Source organism: Ptiloglossa arizonensis, chromosome 4 (assembly GCF_051014685.1).
Source record: "Ptiloglossa arizonensis isolate GNS036 chromosome 4, iyPtiAriz1_principal, whole genome shotgun sequence".
Lineage (NCBI taxonomy): Eukaryota > Metazoa > Arthropoda > Insecta > Hymenoptera > Colletidae > Ptiloglossa > Ptiloglossa arizonensis.
Window position 1 is genome coordinate 27,228,732 of NC_135051.1, and position 13,870 is coordinate 27,242,601.

The following is a 13,870-nucleotide window of genomic DNA, read 5'->3' on the forward strand; positions in this document are numbered from 1 at the left end:
TCGGTAATGCTCGCGCGGCTAGGCTACGCGTTGCGATCGATTCCTACACGAAGGAATTCGTGTTTCGAATTTCTACCTCGCGAGTCTTTCGACGAATTATTTCCGAATGAATCATCCGTTAGTTCCTCGAACCCTGGCGCGATTCGAGACCGCGGAGAGGGATCGTTTGTTCCCCGTTACGTTTCGCTCGGTCCGCGAATCGAACGTTAACGATACATTCTCGTTCGCGAGGAGAGCGATTTCGAAACCGTGAGACCATCGGCAAAAAACGATTCACCGGGTCGCGAGACAACGTTCCAGACGCGATTGCGCAAAATACGCAAGTCCTTTCCCTCCGTTCCTCGACGAAAAGTCGAAAGAACATCGAGACGAAACCGGCTGGATGATCCCGCGTCTGTTTTCGAACTCGAACGAGCTCCCGTTCGCGAGGACGCCTATTAAACGCTCGGTACCTCTCGAAATCGTTGCGAGCCAACCGAGTGAATCTCTCCGGCCGAGAGAGCCAGCCAGCCACCGTTTCGCAACAATAAGGTGGGCCCCGTTCGGCCTCCTGGAAAAAGACTTCCACAGGGGCCATTGTATCGTGGCGCCGATCGCAAAATTTCTAGCCCCGATTCCTTTGTCGATGCGGGGCGCGCGAGAGCCATCGAATCCGAAGGATTTCCGGTCTGTTGGCTCCTCTATCCGTGAGTCGTTACGGAGAATTCCAATTCGGTTCCAGTCGCTCGGCAACACCACCTCGTTCCGTTCCTCTGGTTCTCCATCTCCGAGATTTCGGGCCGACCTACGACCGCGAAACTTATTCGCGAATCGGTTCGCCTGACAGCGAACACCACGACACCGTGGAACGCACGATCGGGGAAATGTTCCAGGATGTCACTGCACGATACTCGTGTCCCCCATGGTAGCAACAAGTACGAGTCATCTTCCAATTATTGCTGCCAGGTCCTCGTGGAGCCACTCGAGTTTCTACGGACACACGCTGCGACACGACGATATATCTCGGAGTAATTAAAAAGCCGTAAGTCCTCCTCGAAGCAGCAACAGCGCACCGGAGTGAACGGAACGTGGTGCTTCCAGTAAAACGATTGCCAACATCCCACCCACGTGACGTGTCACCCGGTGGGCCCCGGCCGGGCATGACCGCTGTCGAGCGTAATTACGTCGAGACGAACGGCCGATTTTCGAGCGGGTCGAGAGGAGATCCTCGGAGAGATCCTCGAGCAACCATGACGACGTGTTTCCTCGCAAGAGGTATACACAGTGACGGGTACACGTCAAGGGTCCTCGTTCGGGACGTAACGGACCGAATCGAGGCGTACTCGCGCGCGCGCGAGCGAGCAAGCGAGCGAGCGAGCGCGGTCCCTCGCTCGCTCGCGTACACACGGGGCCCCAACAGTGGATTGTTTGAAGAGCACTAGCGTGTTTGTATATTTCATAACTCGCTCGTGAGGTTCTAAGAGGACCCATGCGGGGTCCGTTCTTCGAGGGCGACAAAGGGTGGTCCGGCGTGTTCCCTCGTTTCTCTGCCCTCTCGAGGGCCCACGGGGGCATAAACAGAGACCCTTAAATTGCTTCCTTTCCCTGAAGGATCACTCTCCCCCCTGGCTCCTCCCCGCTGCATTTCTTTTTTTTTCTTCGCTCTTCGGTCTCCGGTCTCTCGCGGCCTCGCTCACGGTTACGCTTCTTCGAGCGTTTAGCGCTGCCCGAGCTAATTCAATTATGGAGCCATGGGGCGGCGTAATAAAAAAAATATCTATGGAAAGTAAATAGCGTCGACGTGCACGTGTATACACGGGTTTTTCGAGGGTACGCTAAGCGGACGGAAACGGCGAGCTCTGCGTCCACCGCGGTAATATCGAGCCGCGAAAGGGCAAGAGGGAAAAAGGGAGGGAGCGAGGGACTCGAATGAAAGCCGCACGAACGCCACGGACCCGTACCGGGGCTTCGTAATAACTATGAAACCATTTTCGCGGCGCCCACCTCGAAAAACGGTAAAGCCTGACTTTCATCGCTTCTCCGGATAATTCCGTCATTACCGTCCACGGTGATTGAATACGGTATATATAATCTCATCGGAGCGGGGCACGGTGCGACGCGACCGTTCTCGAACGCGCCGTACGCGTTTAACGGCCTCCTGGGAATCCTTGGCGAATTCTCGATTCTCATCAGGACCGTCCTAGGAAGCGTTCTCGATGCCTCGATCGCGGAAGTGTTCGTCCTCACCGCGGATAAAAATCCCTCGATTCGTTCGCCGAGCGATACCACGCTCCAGACACCGGTCGTTGAAAAGGTTCGAATTTAGATCTCAGAAACTGATACGTACACCCAGCTCGTTGAACAGATCCTATCGAGAAAAGTGTACCGAAATCGATCTCGTGGAGACACCGTGAAAAATCGTGTACGACTCGCGCGTACTCGGAGTACTCGTCCCTTTTCCAAGGAACACTCGCGTCTCCGGCTACGGTCGAGTAATCGTCCTTCGACTTTCTCCGTTTGCAATTTCAATAGCGACGCGAACAGGCATACGTAAGAAGGGAATAACCGCCTTTTCAGCGGTAGCATAATGGCACAGGAAACGATCAGCGAGATGAGTCTACGGCAAGCTTTTGCACAATCCTGGCCGTTGCCTAGCGTGTGTCTTCGGGCAGACGGGTTCGCTTCTTTCCTTTCTCCGTAGCGTCGCTGTATCTGTCCCTTTCCATCGTACCGGTTTCGCGCCACGTTTCGCAGACCGGGCTCGTCGCCGTCCGTGTTCCTCGGGGCATCTTTGTCTTCGATTCGGGGCCCGATAATTTTCCCGCTCTTTTCATCGCGCGAGGCTCGTCGCTCTTTCCCACACTGTGCCGGCGCGCAGCCTCTCTCGCGCTCGATTCCGTACCGGCAGCCACGGGGAACGAGCACGTACGCGCACACGTGGACGAACAAACCCAACGAATCGCGTCGAAACGAATAGGTGGACGCGTCTATTCTCGGCACAATATCCACGACTCGCGAGCCACCGACGATGCGGCCGCCTACTGTCAACGATGCGACGTCACGGACGCTAAGAACGGGCCCACGTGGACGTTTACGTTGCCCTCGTTGCCGTATCGCGGCGACCGAATTAGCGGAGTCGCCGGCTACTCTTCGGGAGAGACTCGCTTGAAAACCGTAGGCTGATTCGATCGACTACTCTCCGTACGTTGGCGCGGAACGGTGCGTGTACGGAGACCACTGGGAACGATGCGAATTACGTCGCGAAAACGAGAAACTTTGATCGTCGAACCGGGCGCGTATTATTCTTTGAACGAAATCTCGCGAGTCTTCTCGCGATTCGACACGGTATTCGTACGGAGAGGAATTCTTCTCCGTTAGGCACCATTTTGATTTCTCATTGACGCGCCACGCGTCCGAAATACCATCGGGTATCAATCCTCCGACTTTGAGCATTCGAGAGGAGTTTCTCGCGCGGAGGTCACGAGGAACAATGCGAATTCCGTCTCGAAAACGAGAAACTTTGATCGTTGGACCACGAACGAAACGGGCGCGTATTATTCTTTGAACGAAATCGCGCGAGTCTTCTCAAAGATTAATTCTTCTCCATTAGGCACCATTTTAATTTCTCATTGACGCGCCACGCGTCCGAAACACCATCGAGTATCGGTCCTCCGACCTTAAACATTCGAGAAGAGTTTCTCGCGCGGAGGTCACGAGAAACAATGCGAATTCCGTCTCGAAAACGAGAAACTTTGATCGTCGAACCACGAACGAAACGGACGCGTATTATTCTTTGAATAAAATCGCACGAGTCTTCTCAAAGATTCGACGAGATATTCTTCTCCGTTAGGAACGAGTTTAATTTCTCATTGGCGCGCCACGCGTCCTAAAAGCCATCGTTCACTTTCGATTTGTACGGTATCGGGTTCCACGGTATCGTGAATATCGGTCCTCCGACTTGGAGCATCCGAGAGGAGTTTCTCGCACGTCGAGCTATGATCGTTCTCTAGAAATTGAACGGATAAACATCGATCGACGTAACTGGAGCCGGACCAATGGACGAACACTTGGCCGAGCCAGTCTCGCGTAATAGACCATCGACGCGGATAATTCGAGGCGTGAAGTTTCCCCGGGTATCGTCCGTTGGCACAATTAGCACGATCGTATCGAACAAACGATCGTCGATCGCGGTCGAAACAAGAAAAGAGAAAACGCTCGGGCGGACGCGAATCGAGCGGAAACAGTGCCGCGGCTGGCTTTTACCCTCCTTTCTCCGACGTCCGTGATAAATTTCGATAATTACAGCCCCGATAATGGTCCGTGTAATGATAAACGATGGTGGTCTAAACGGTCCGGGGACGGATAAAAAGCACGGTTGAACGAAAACGAAGGAAGGAGTCGGGAGCGCGGTGGCACGCCTCGAATCCCCGCAGGGGATCGGCGCGAGTCAGGGGTCCAACAGGTGTATTCTTGCATCTCGGACGATTCTCGAGCGTGCATACTTTTTCGAGCGTATTCGCTGACCCTTTGTCGAAGCCTCCCGTTCCTCCCCGATTCGACATTCCGTTGGCCCGTGGTCCGTTTCCACGAGAGTTGTAGCCTCGTTCGGCGAACAGACGCGATCGAAATATCTCGGAGCCCGTGTGAACGCGGTCCCCCTTCGGTTTCGAGCGACGCCGATTCTGAGAGCAGAGATTTCCAGATTTCGTACCGGGAGATTCCACGAACGGTTTACCGAACATTTTCCCTATTAATACGAGGGAGAGACGCGGGATAATTATCCGACCAGTGCCGAAACTGCAACGAAATTTGAAAGTACGGTTAGCTTCGGTTCGTTTGAACGTTGTCGCGTTAGAAACTCGTAGAAACGTATCGACGGGAGACTTTTCGGTAGCGAACGGTGAACGTTGACGCTACACGGTTTAACAACGGAGCATCCACGAGCACCTAATCGGCCGGTCGACCGACCGTATTACCACACGGTCGTTGCAGAGACGTCGGTCCGTCTCTCCCCGGTGCGTGCGTCGGATACGTCGTATTTTGCATATTTAAATGAAGACAGTCGTTGCGGGCACGCTGGATGTCCGGATAGAGATATTCGTGGCGCGTCATTTATATTTTCGTTGGGGCAAGAGACGCGCGCGTCCCGGCGATTCTAAGCGCGCATAAATCACGGGCGCAGATACGGAAGCAGGATCGATTTGTCAAAAGCCGTGCGCGAACCGGTCGTTAATCGACGAACGGGGTCCAAAATCGTTTCTGCCGGTTCGGTCTCTCTCTCGGCCCCGGGGATATCGCAATCAGGCTCCCCGGTCGTCCAGCGCGGCGAGATTTACGTCCGCGCGTCGCTCGAAAAACCACCGTACGCTTTTTGCCGATTTTACGCGCGTTTCAGGTGTCCCGTTAATGAGCGCCCCTTTCGAGAAGCGTCGGAACGCACGGAACAACTTATACGAGGTGGTATCAAAAAATTCCCGAAGCCGAGCGGGCAAAAAGTGACGAACCGACTTGAGATTTTAATGGCCGCCATCCCCCTCGAAGCGGTTCCCTCGGGAGAGTGGACGCGACCAACGATTCCCTCGTTCGAAGAACGCCTTTGAAAAATCCTCGTTCTTCCAACCGGTCGACGCGAAACCGTTCCAGTGAACAAAATCACGAACGATCGAATCGAGGGATCAGTTACTTCGCGTCTTCCGAAAGAGAACATTTTTCGAAAGTTCTTCGAAACGATGACGAAACCCCTAGAACCGTTCCGTCGATTCCCAAGGGGACTACTCGAACGATAGACGACGACCACCGAAACTTCAACTCGTTGTCTCGTTTCGTTCGTACTCGGTTGTGAAACTTCTCGATCTCCACGATCTCTTCGAATCGACGCGTTGATTTATCGACGCGGAGCGTCCACCGGCCGAACGGAAGCGTACGTATCGTCGATTTGTCGACACTTCCGCGCGTGGACCGGTCCCCGCGTACGCGAAGACCGACCACGATCCGATATCGAGAGCTCGGGTCCCGCAATTACGAAACCGGTGGGCCCCGCAACGAAGATTTATCGGTTTCCCGTTGGATTAATGCGTTTCCGCGTTCCTGATTTAAATTCAATCGCGGATTTTTCTGCGGCTCGTTAATTACCCACCGCGTCTCCCGTAATTCCCTTACCGGGTACCAACGACAAGCCACGGCTCTCCCCTCCCTCATTCTCCATCGATTATTAATTATTCCCACCGCGCGAGTCGAGCAACGGAATATACAAACGACGACCCGGGCGAAACTCATCGATTACACGAACCGGCCGGGCCCTGCCCTCGTTGACGCGGCAGGGGTCCCGGAATATCCAAGTTTCACGTTCCAGATTTACGCTCGCCGGTGGAGCTTATTGGTCAGGTGTACGCTCGCGGCGGGCGGACACGCACCGTCCGTGCAACACAGGTGTACCATCGCGTATGCAAATGAAGAAAGAAGGGAGAAACTGTCGCCCCGGTTTGGGCAATGCCTCCCGAGCATGTCCTTCTCCCTCTCTCTCTCTCTTTCTCTCTACCCCCCGGTCCCTCGCACACTCGCTCGGTTGCCTTTAGGTCGTGTGTGAACCCGCTGCGCGGACCGCATACCAAACTCCTCGCTGTCCTTCCTCGTCTCGCCCGTCCCGCGAGCAGAATTGTTTCTCCTCTTCTTCTTCTTCTGCTAGTTAGCTGCCGTTGCCGACGTGTCTCCCGAACCCACGTTTTCTGACCGGTTGCCTGTACGTACAAGCCTCGATTCTCCGCCCGATGTATACACGGTGACGTGCGACGAACCGAACCGACTCTCGATATCGTTCCGTAATACCTACACCCGGATCGGTCCCGACCACACCTGGAGGTTCGTCGTCGAACGATCGGAGCACCGATTCGCTCGTGAACGGTTCAGGCGAGGATTTTTGTCGCGTACAGAGGCCGAGTCGCAGGAACGGTGGGGACGAGGATTCCGTTAGGCGAATCGGTGCGAAAATTGTCGCTCTCGAGCGGGAAATGACCGTATACGGTCTATTCGTATTTCGTTGCGGGTTCGTCCAACGTTCGTGGGCGCAGACACCGACGATGAGAGTGTCCGAGTAGGCATTTAATACGAGGAATGCCGAGTTCCCTTAGCCGGGGCCCCGATGCAGGTAAACCCAACGCTACAACGGCCACCGTCGGCAAACTCGGACCGACTCACGGAGGAGGACTCCTCCTTCGGTCCCCTTTAAGCCTCCGAGCGTGGAAAGAGAGCCGGCCGCGACATCGCGGCGGAAAGACTTCTTGGCCTTGTGCCCCTGTGAATAGTGGCTACCACGACCGGGCAGATTCTCCTCGTCCCCTGTCGCTCGAGAATCCCCCTTCGTTCTTTCTCCCTTTCTGCTCCGCGTGTACGCTTCCTCCTCCTACGGCGCTCGTTTCTTCTCTTTTTTTTCTCTTTTCTTTTTTTTTCTTTCCCCTTTACCCTCTCGTCCGCGGTCCAACGGGGGCTTTCTACGGTTCTGGGGACACCGCGAGATTTATTAGCCGGCCGGCTAATTGGGAAGCGAGGACGAGGAAAGGATTCCAGAACGGAACGCTTCCCGACGCGCGGGCCCTACGCTTCGGACCGAGTCCTCGGAATTTCCAGGGAACCGAACGAACAACCCCGGCTCTCTTTCACGGCGAATCGTCTCTCGAGGGGCGAGGAGAACGCCAGCCGCCAATTTATCGCATCGCGACGCCTGACCTCCGGTACCCTCCACCGAGATTCAACATCGAGCGGAACGGAAACGATACTTTCAATTTTCTTTCGGGATTTTCTTCATCAAAAACCCCCGAAACTTGTCAATAGCGTCTCCAATAGCTAGCTTCAGCCACGTTTCGTTTCCAGAACGCGTGCTTCTTCGGTACCAAAAGAGTAACGGAAGATCGTATGCTCGATGTGGAATAATTGAATCGTTGAACGCTAGAGAGAAGTAAATAGAACGTTTATTTAAACGGTAGAATTATTATACAGTAGGGTAACAACCCCCTTCCCCGTGTCTTGACTTCTCAAGGGCTGCATCGGTCCAACTCGTTGTATCCCAATACAACCTATAGGGAGAAAAAAGGTGTTGCGCTCAAACGGAGACGAATAATAAATTTAAAGCGCGAGTTCCTTTCGATCGAGTCTCGTCCTTGCCCAAAATACGCGACATCGAGTTCGCGCGAGCGACTCTAGGGGAAAGACAGAGGGTGTCGGTGTTCGAAGACGATCAAGAGTCGGAATTCTGGCCGGGTTTTAGACTCGGTCGAGAATCGGGATTCCTGTTAAATAGCCACCGGCCGCGACTAACTCGAGAAACGGAATCTCCAGGATGCAGCTTTCGAAAGTCACCGAGGGGAATCACGAGTGTTGGAAAATAGCTTCTGACGTTCGTCGCGGTACTGGAACGATCGGAAAACGAGGCTAAGAAACGGAGATATAGGGGATAGTTCTCGCAGGGTGTCGTTTCTCGAGTTAGCGTCCTCGATGGTGAACTTTTTCGAATCGCGTTGCCTTTTAATCGCGGTATTACGACGAAGAACGCACGAACGCGCTGAAATAATGCAGCGCGATGAATAATGCATCGCAACGATTTTACGTAAGGCGCTTTCACAAAATAAATTGGCGTAATCGCTGCGTAAATCTGAGCCGAAATTCAAACGCGGCGGCGCGCGTCCTTTTTCGACGGAGAAAGGTGAAAGATGAAAAACGATCGCGGGTAGAAACGTGCCGGTGGAAAGCTTTGTTAACCGGCGTGTACGTTCGATGTTAAGCGAAATTAATCGGTCGAACGCGATACCTTCAAAGTTCTTCGAAATCCGCCGACTTTTCACGCGGAGAAGAATTCCGACTTTCACCCACTACGAAGCGTAATACTTTCTACTCCGCGATCGAGTTTTCGAACTTCACGGTGAAACTGCCGTCTAAATCTGGCCGTTGGTCAATTTTCTTTCTTTCTTGTTTTCTTTTTCGCTCGCGATCCACGTAATCGAGACTCGCGTCCCCACTTTCGATGTTCTTTTTCGACCCGTTTCGTCGCACGGTTTCTCGAGCTTACGTTCGCTAAAACCTCTGTAAGAAATCGAAGGAAACCGTGTGCACTCTCATTCAAGGTTCCCTCGATCGTGGCGGGTCTTGGACGTTCTCTTCTGCTTGGTACGCGTCCTCACGTACCACTCGTTCGATCTTTTCCGCGAAACCAAAGACACGTTGCCTGACATAGAGAAGGAGACGCGTTCTATTCGGCGTACGTAAGTACCTACGTGCACTTACGGACCCACACATTCGACGATGGCCTCCTGTACGTGGACGCGTCCACCATCGTCACGATGAAACGACAGCCAACGCGGCCGGGCAGATAGAGGCTCGTCGTGCTCTACGTGCTCGCCTCGCTTCCGTCGATCCTTTTGGATCGCGAGTAGCAGAATTTACACGGCGTTCCGTCGCATCGACGAAGGTCGCGGTTATTACGGCTCGCCCCAATTCCGAGAGCGCGCCAAATTTTCGAATCGAGATCACCGGACCCGATCGCTCCTTTCGAACGTTCGATCGTTTCGTTGTTTCCTACACGGTACGAAGAAACGTTCTGACATTTCATGTGTTCTCGCGCGACAACGAACCGTGTAAACGATCCGAGATACTTTAAGCGCGCCAAATTTTCAAATCGAAATCACCGGACTCGATCGCTCTTTTCGAACGTTCGATCGTTTCGTTGTTTCCTACACGGAACGAAGAAACCTTCTAACATTGCGTATGTTCTCGCGCGACAACGAACCGTGTAAACGATCCGAGATACTTTCAGCGCGAGATCGAATTTCGCGAAAAGAACCACCCGTGAAGTACAAAGAAACGAATGAAACGATAATGCAGTAATGGTAAAAATTTTCGAGCGACGCGTTTCACGGAAGCGCAAAAATTCCCCGGTTCGATCCGGACGGCACAAAGAGCGTGTTGTGACCAATCCGCGGCGAGTCAGACGTCTCGTGCTAAATGTAAAGTCGGTTCTCGTCGCTGCCACTACCTAGAGCAGATGAGCGCTAATTGGTGTTAATTGGTGGCTCGCTCGGGGCCCGGCGTTCCCACGCCCGCGACTTTCATGCTCGCCTTTTTTTTTGTTACACCTCGTATATATATTCTAATTCGTCGGTCCGTCGCGGTGGCTTCCTCGTCGCGTAGAGAGAGAGAGAGAAAGAACCGTCCTTTGTGCAACTCGTGCACGAGCGGACGTTCCCTTTGTCGAGCCGTATCTTGATCGATACGAGTCAGCTTTGGAATCGCGATCGGATGAAATTTCAATTGGACGTTTCCCGATCGAGACGCCGTTCGAACGTACCCGTTACGCCGAACGGAGAGAAATAGAAGAAAAAAAAAAAACTGGACGATTTTCGAACGATGTTCGCTCGAGCGTGAATCGAACGGGAGATCGATCGCGAATCGTGCAAGAATCGTTACGAAAATGGAAGGCGAGTCTAGGAACGTTCGTTTCTCGTTTTCCGCGAAGAGAACCGCCGATTCCTCGAGCGTGCAAACACGTCCGAGCGCGCGAAGATGCACCGTAACCGCGGATCTAGGAATTCGCGTGGGCGTTCCAGCAGAATTTCCCCTTTCACTGGCAAAACATTCGACGTGGCCACTGAAAATGTTACCACGTTCGCGATGTCGATAAATTATCGAAGATCAACGATCCCCCACCACCGTGTAAAAGTAACGATCCGACCACCGGGCTACTCGATCGTCGATCGATCTATTCGCGGATCGCCGACGAACGTGGGTCGCCAGAGTCCGTGGGCGTCGGAAATTCATTAAGACGAATATTAATCTCTCAGATGTCGACGCGCGTGGACCAATTAATTAATTTCTTGCGGCCCGAGTACCCGCGACACGTGTTAAAAAAACGTCCAAACGTTTTTTTTTTTTCGTTACTCTTTCTCCTTGTTACTTTTTCTGGGTTACTTGAACTTTCGTTCGTCGTTGCGCGCTAATTTCCGAAACCTCGCGAAGTGTTCGCCAATCCAGCGGCCATTTCGACGCGTTTCCACGCACTCGACGATCGTCGTCTTCGCGCGATCGAATCGCTGGAACGTTCGCGAACAAAAAACCGAACCTTTTCTCGCGGTACCGTGTTTGCTTTTTCAGATTCGTCGATCGACTCGAGAAAGAAAAAAAAGAGAGAAAATAAAAGGTTCCCTAGCCCCGGCTCGTTCAAAGTCGAGAGGATCGATTTCAGAGTGGAATCGCGTCCCGAACGGAGCGATCCGTTTCCTTCGAGTAAAAGTATCGTTCGAGTTTCTTGCGGACGCCTGAAAATTGCTGAAAGTGGTCGAACACTCGGTACAATCGTTTCCTTCCAAAACAGTCCGAGCGGCAAAAACGCCTGTAACGGTAACGCGACTTCCTATCTCGGAAGCGTCGCGCCAATTTAGGAAGCCATTTGTTCGTAAGAAACGTTCGCCATCCACGGCGACATTAGCCGCGTTATCTAAGCATTTGGGTTGCCAGCGGGAGAAGAAACATTTTCGCTAATTCGAGATCGGCAGTTCAGTCACGATCGGGCAGTTAGCCGACGGGTACACGACTCCAAAAGCGGGAAACGAATCGATCAACGGGAAATAACCCGTTCCCACATATCGCGACACGCTCCTACGGAATCCCGCGAAGCGCGACTCGAGACTCGTTGCGCGAAACCGAGTATCGACTAGAATCGTGAAATATTCTATCCTCGGGTTCTATTCCTTCTCGATTGTTTTTTCTCTCTTCTGATCAACGTCCACGATAAAACGATACTCTTCGATAACGGACGGTACCTCTACGTAACTAATCGTCCCTTGGGTGTACATATTTCTTTCGTCGACCATATTTCGGTCGAGACTTGGCCCTCGGTCGAGTTCGGTATCCACCGTCAGGTCTCGTTCGTTATTCTCGAGTTGGTTGCAAAGTAGTCGGGTATAACCGGCTTATTTTTCACTTTCCGGCAAACTTCTCTCGTTGGCCTCCCTCGGCTCGAGCGATCGCGCGAAACACCTGCGGTTCTAATTAAAAAATCGACAGGCCCGCCTTGGTTCGTCGAAAGTCCCCCTCTCATTGTCTACCGGCGAGGATCTTCAAGTTCATTAAACCGGCGCGAGCGAGCGCGCACGGTCGCGCGCATGCGCACACGGGCGGCCGAGCCGGGACACCGATGCGCGGTGATCTTTTTTTTTCCAACGGACCGGTTCCATCGGGAACACGCTTCCAGCTTTCTGTCGTCGGCCTGGACTCCTGGACACCCCTTTGGGATCCGTTGCTGCTGCCCGAACGAACAGATAGCCGCGTGTCTTCCGCGGCAGCGCGATTGGAATTTATTTATTGCATTAGCCGACCGTCACTCACGGACCTTGATTGGTGGTACCAATCAGGTCCGACGTTGCGACGAGCCCGAGACGCTTCGCGATGCACGGACACGGACGGACCGGAGAACGAAACCACCGACCGCGCCGCGGATACTCGCGCAAACTCGCTGTAATTATTCTGATTTGTGGCGGGACGGTGCACGAACGTCGGTGTGGCCGGTGAAAAATGGAGGGGAAACGGGGGGGAGTAGGGTCTGATTACGCGTAGATCGGTAATTATCGTGGATGCGGTGGGTACGTTTTGATGGGACATTTGTTTCCCGTCGTTTTCTTCTTTCTTGGCCATTCGACTCGAGCTCGCGGACCCTTCGTAACGGAACAACGTGGGAAGGGTGGTGGTGCCCTTTTCGATTCGTTTATCGACGCGCCTAGAGATGCCTCTGATCGATAGGAAAAATCATCAAACGTATTGAAAGGACCGGTCGAATCTCCAAAGCGCTTCGAATCTACGATGGAAATTTAAAGCGAAGAAAATTTGTCCGCACGAGATTCGTACAATCGTAGTTTGCCCTCGCATCGGACGCTTCGTGTACACGGTACCGAAAATGTTAATTTTAATCCGACGCGTTACGCGTCAGCGGTTAAGGTCCAGGAAACGCGGTATAAATTTGCAAAAGTCCATCTCGGAAGGTTCCACTTACATCAGGGCCGCGGCCGCTGAGGAATTATTCAAGCTGGGCAAGGGTTAATTGCTCGCTTCGTGAAAGCACCTCCCCGCCTCGTCCCAAAGCAGCCCTAGACGAGCGTGACGTCACCGTTCCGTATTCGATTCGCCTTTACCGGAACACGGCACTTCTGGCTCGCCGTGGTCGCGACAGCGAACCACCACGGTCCTAACGAACGAACCGTTCGAGTCGTTTAATTTTCATCTTCCAGGAATCGTCGCGGTGATACACTCGGCTCACGGGTCGAGTTTTAACGAGTTTTCTTTTATCGGGTAGAGAGATCTCGAGGAGTCTCGCAACGCGGACCCGGATCGGGCCGTTGTTGAAACGTCGTCGGTGTATTTTCACGGGGCATCTTTATCTCTTGTAGGATCCCACCCGACCGAAAGATTCTCCCGGTTAATTATCGAATTTTTGCTCCGGCAGAGGCAATTCACGCTGATCCTGCAAGCGAGAGACGAGGCGAGCGCAGGCGTGATCGAGGAAGCGAGTTACAGCGGCATTGTCCTGCCAGGACCCACGTGGCACACACTCAATCATCAAGGAAGAAACGCTCATCTGGCCTACCGCGTTCGGGTCCAGTGCGCGGATCATTACTACAACGCGACCTGCACGAAGTTCTGCAGGCCGAGGAACGACATTTTCGGCCATTACACCTGCGACGAAAACGGGGACAAGGTGTGCATACAGGGATGGAAGGGCTCCGACTGCGAAATAGGTGAGTCGTCGACCGTACCTCGTTTCGATCGTTTCTTTTTACACGAGCTTCGTACGAGTCGAGCGCGTGTTTTTCGCGTCGGTTCTCGAACGAACGAAACTCGCTCGATTCTCGAGAAC

General features: G+C 53.3%; 1 protein-coding gene across 2 annotated transcripts in view; it reads left to right on the forward strand.

Annotated features, from left to right (window-relative positions):
* Ser (protein serrate) overlaps nucleotides 1-13,870 on the forward strand; it is a 65,192-nt gene that overhangs the window by 36,804 nt on the left and 14,518 nt on the right. For both annotated transcript variants that reach the window (XM_076309360.1, XM_076309361.1), the window contains one exon: nucleotides 13,460-13,751. In XM_076309360.1, coding sequence (XP_076165475.1) covers nucleotides 13,460-13,751 — 292 coding nt within the window. The remainder of the gene's footprint in view (nucleotides 1-13,459; nucleotides 13,752-13,870) is intronic.